At 51.8% G+C, this 4,804-nt stretch overlaps 1 protein-coding gene across 1 annotated transcript; it reads right to left on the bottom strand.

The window, feature by feature from the left end:
- Positions 1 to 2,448: 2,448 nt before the first annotated feature.
- LOC114365553 (mucin-1-like) lies at positions 2,449 to 3,054 on the bottom strand. Its single transcript, XM_028322157.1, has one exon. The coding sequence runs from the start codon at positions 3,052 to 3,054 to the stop codon at positions 2,449 to 2,451; it is 606 nt and encodes a 201-aa protein (XP_028177958.1).
- Between the last annotated feature and the right edge of the window lie 1,750 nt (positions 3,055 to 4,804).

Here is a 4,804-nt window from a genome sequence, read left to right as displayed (position 1 = left end):
TGTGTAGTGTTTATTTAACAAGTTAAAAAGTGTACCAATCATACATATTTACCATGGAATATTAATATAAATCAGGTGTGTAGATATATATATTCTAACAAGCGCCTTCTTCTGTCACGCCTACGACAGACAACCGACAGACTCCAACCACCATTCCAACACGGTTTTACCAAGCATAGAGGTACAGGCACTCAGATTCTTCGCACAGGCAAGTTCATAACGGATGCGTTGGAAGCAAAAGAGAGCGTGGCCATGGTATCGACAGATCTCTCGAAGGCTTTCGACTCTATTAACCACGAAGGTCTAACGAAGAAGCTTCAAATAGCAGACGTCCCGAATAACATCATAAAAGTAATTGAGAATTACCTCAGCGGTCGAAAAACCTACGGTCGCTTCAGAACCACAAACGGCAAAGAGAAACCGGTACCTCATGGAGTTCCCCAGGGCTCTATACTGGGGCCGGTCATTTTCAACCTATATGTACATGACGTTTGGGACAAACGAGACCACATCCGCGGACTCAAGCTCTCACAATACGCTGACGACCTGTGCATCATCAACAGATCTCCCGACCCAAACAGCGCGACGACACGTGCGGGGTGGGCCGCAGACACCGTCATCAACTTCTACCGCCGCTGGGGGCTAAAGTATAACGTAGACAAAACGGAGTGTGCCATGTTCACTCATAAAAGAAACTACTGCAAAACCATACGAATCAAAGGCGAGGTAATCGAATACAAAAACAGCATAAAATATCTGGGCATACACCTAGACAAGACCATGACCATGGGCAAACAGACGGATTACGTCGTCCAGAAGGCGCGACGAACACGCAGTGCGCTGGCCCCTATAATAGGTTGGCACGCCAAGACGGATCTGACGGTGAAACTTGCCGTCATTCAGGCCTGCCTACTTCCCACCCATACTGGATTACGGCGTGGTACAACTGCTCTCACGTTACAGTAAGAGCAATTTGTTGAAAATTGAACGCCAATATCGATTGGCCCTCAAGACAGCAGGACAGTTCCCAAGACATCTAGAGACCGCAATTCTCTNTGGCCCTCAAGACAGCAGGACAGTTCCCAAGACATCTAGAGACCGCAATTCTCTGGGAAATGCTAGACTGGGATCCATGGCACCTTCGTGCACAAGATCTGAATGAGGACATGCTGCGCCGACTTGACGAAATGCACATCGAGGATCTAGAGACCCCTGGAGACGCCTATTTCAGATACGGACAACACAATCCTCTCCTGACTAACACTAGATTAGGTGAAATAAATTATGTACCAAAAAAAGACAGGAGTCGGCTGCTCAGCAAGCGAGCAACTGCTCCTCGTCCCCATAGATTATAGTTAAGGATAGGACAATACGAAACAACATTATAAAATTATATAAATTTATTTTGTAACTACACACTAATAAGCACAAAGCACGCATTACACGACACATACAGATTCGGGTTACACGACAATTATAGGTAGTTCGGGACCTTGAGTGAGTACGCTGGGGTTAGGATGGTCTCGCCCAGGAGGATTACGTGCAGGTCCTGCGACTGGGCGAGAAGACGGAGCTCCTGTGTCCTGTTTCTGATGCCCCCCGGGTTCCAGTACAGGACACGTAGGCCGTCTAGTGGCATGGATGGTGTGGTTGGTACGGGGCCTCCATCCCTTGGATCGTTGCCCCCCTCACGTCTCCTCCGTTCACCAGGGCTGCTAGGAGGGACATTATGACCCTCTGGTTCTGGATCATCATGTGTAGGAGGGGGGCAAGGGAGTTTGGGTGCTCCGCACCTGAGGCCTGCGAAGGCGGCGCTGACGGCCATTGTTGGGCCGCAGTTGGGAAGGGAGACGGGCGCATACGGGCGCGCTTGCGTCCGGGGGTCTTGCGCTCGTGTCGGGCGCAGGTGCGTGGGTGCCCGCCAGCTGGGCGGGTGGCCTCCAAAGGGCCGTGAGGTGCTGCTGGCGGTTGCCGTTGGATGTACCGCATCTGCAGCATTCTTGGTATGCTCCAGGGGGGGGCCGCTGCAAGGCAGCAGGCGGGTTTGGTGCCAGAGCTGGTGGCCTCGGCTTCTGAGCCCCTTGGAGCAGGGGTGGCTGTTGAGGCGGTGTGGGCGCGTGCTCGCCTTCTCCGTGCCCCTTTTTGGGGGACTGGGATGTAGTTTGGTGGCGCTTCCTTCTACGCCTCCTATTGTTGCGCCTTTTGGGTTGGGGCGGGAGTTGGGCTGTGCGGTCCGTGGGGCCGTTCGCCGGGGGGGCCAGCGTCCCGTAGTGGGGCGTCGGCAGTTGGTGGGTGCCGTGCGGTAGTTGTGGTGGGCGGGGTGGCCCCTCTGCGCGGGGGGGTTGCGCCGCTTCGTGCGCCGCGGTTGGGCGCTCATGGTGGGCAGTCTTGGCCTTAGGGGGCCGTTCGGACGTCCTGGGGGGAAGGGGGAGCATTCAGTGTCGCGGCTTACGTCCGCGCGGGACTGTTCAACGCCGCGTAGGACGTTGGGGCCGTGGAGTTAGACGAGGCCGGCCGAGGAGCTACGTAGTCCAGGTAGTCCTCGTCGGAGACCACCTGGGGGGCCAGAGTCCCACTCGGCTGGCTGCCTTCGGCTGTCGTGCCTGATCGGCCCTCCGAGGAGAAACGGGCCGAGGCCGAGGAGCCGTGGGCTGATGGAGATGCGGGCGCTGAGGCGGACCTGACCGGTGATGCGGTAGGGGTTCGCAGGGTGTTTTCCCCGCGGTATCCCGGGACATACCTCTCTATCGGCGAGACTTGAGGCTCCGGTGTCGATGCCCTTTGCTTCGGCGAGGGCCCGACTCTGGGTCTCTTCTCCTCGGAGAGCGATCCCTCTGAGGAGTCCGGGTGGTGTCTGGGGCGGCGGTGGCTGTCGCGGCCGGGGAGGGGGGCGGGGGGCCCTTGCTGGGTCGCTGCGGTCGGCTCGCGGCTGAGCGCGGCCGGGCGCTGCCTCGGCTGGCCGCTCGTGGCGGCGGCTGCGGGCTGAGCGGGCCTCGCAAGAGGCCTGTACGCCGGCTGGCGCTGTGGGGGCGGCACTTCCTCGCCGTCCGACATTATGCAGGACTGCAGGATGTCGGTATATCGCGATATTCGCGGGTCGACGAATAAAAAGTTTTAGTGAGGGTAGTCGCGGTGAACGAGTACCTCCGTGATATTTTTGCAAATATTCGGTGGGTACCCTTCGATGTCAGCCTATTCACTTGCACTCTTTTTGCACGGCACAACACAAAAAGCGTCTCTGTCGCGGGTAGATGCGTCCAATTCGCGGGAGAGAGAGATGGCGATATCGCTCTCGACACTCGCACACGCACTCGCGACGGCGGGACTCTCAACGCCTACGGCGGAGACGGGCGCGCGACGCGGTGGTGCTGCTTCGCACCGAGCTGGAGGGCGCGGCGACGGGTTCGACGCTTCTGCGGAGACGAGCTGCGGCGCGGCTGGGTGGCTCGGGCAAAGGTGGCGGAGGGTATCGCGGCGGATCGGCTCGCGCGCGGGTAGTAGTCGGGCAGAGGGTCTACGACGCTTCCGCGGAGCCACACTGCTGCACACGACTACACTCAACGAACGCGATAAAACCGAAACTCGAGCGAGAGCAAACATAAGTAGACTGTAAGTAGCTGACACACCCATAGGTTGAACACACCACTGGCCTGTGGATCTATAATGTAACATATAAACCAGGGAAATAAACAACTTTCTATTCTATTCTATTCTAAAAGATAGTTCGACTTGCAAACTTTTCTAAAATTTTCGAATATATCCGCTAACAATAATACATCTGTTTTTAGATAAAGGTCAGTGTAACGTCCCATGTCAGTAGTGATGGATGTCACATTCGATGGTTAGCAATGGAGAAATACATAATATCATCCGAAAGATGCTTTCAGTATAAATAATGTACGGTACATAATACTATGATCATTTTTCGAACTACATCTTTTAACCATCGGCGTGAGTATATTGTCATCAGTTCCTTAAAATCCACCGATCACGACAGTCAAGTTAAAAATTCTGCTATGAAATTTCTGAAACAAAAGGAAACACTTAAATTAGAATGCATCTGTCCTGTAGCATCGAACGAGGCTAAGCGTCACGGGAATTTACTGTCAAATACTATACCTACGCTGTATTGTGTGTGGTCCATCAAACTGTGGGAAGACTAATTTGGTTATCAGTTTATTGTTACATAAGGATGGACCGCGTTTTCGTAACCTCTATGTGTAATAATAACCAATCGAAGACTTGTTCAAGTATGTATTTCTACACCACTGATTTAAACAATAATAATTTCAACGTTACTTCTTACTAATAAGTACATCTTGTTTGAAAGCTCAAATCGAACTGCCTGTCCGGTGGCATGCCAGCAAAAAGGTAGCTTCCCCTTCCATTCGTCAAAGTCAAACGACTTATCGACGGCATGCCCCGGAAGTAGTCAATTGCATTACCTAATTATTAATTTAGTTTATTTTTATTTCTAAAATAGCAAATTGTATACAATAAAAATTCTAAGATTAATGTAAATTAAACAATATGAGATAATCGAATACAATACAGAATTAATTAAAAAAATCGTTCTAATATCTGTAACATGTCCAGGAAGTAATCAAATAAAGTATTTTAATTTAATAATGGGTTTCTAAATTCTACTAAAGTTGTTACAATAACTATTTATAAGCATCCAATCGTACCTATAAAATACGACCACGGAAAGCTGTTGCAAATTCAACAACACCATCAACGTTAGCCTTCTGAGTCGAAGCACTATTCCTATGTCTATTACTTCTTAGATGCCCTACCCACTGTC

Source organism: Ostrinia furnacalis, unplaced genomic scaffold (genome assembly GCF_004193835.3).
Source record: "Ostrinia furnacalis isolate ACB-3 unplaced genomic scaffold, ASM419383v2 OfSCF7603, whole genome shotgun sequence".
Classification (NCBI taxonomy): domain Eukaryota; kingdom Metazoa; phylum Arthropoda; class Insecta; order Lepidoptera; family Crambidae; genus Ostrinia; species Ostrinia furnacalis.
Note: the sequence above shows the minus strand (reverse complement) of the source record. Positions and strands in the feature narration are given on the sequence as shown.

Bases quoted from the DNA above. Each gene is read 5' to 3' on its own strand.
- LOC114365553 (XM_028322157.1), bottom strand. From the start codon at position 3,054: ATGTCGGACGGCGAGGAAGTGCCGCCCCCACAGCGCCAGCCGGCGTAC.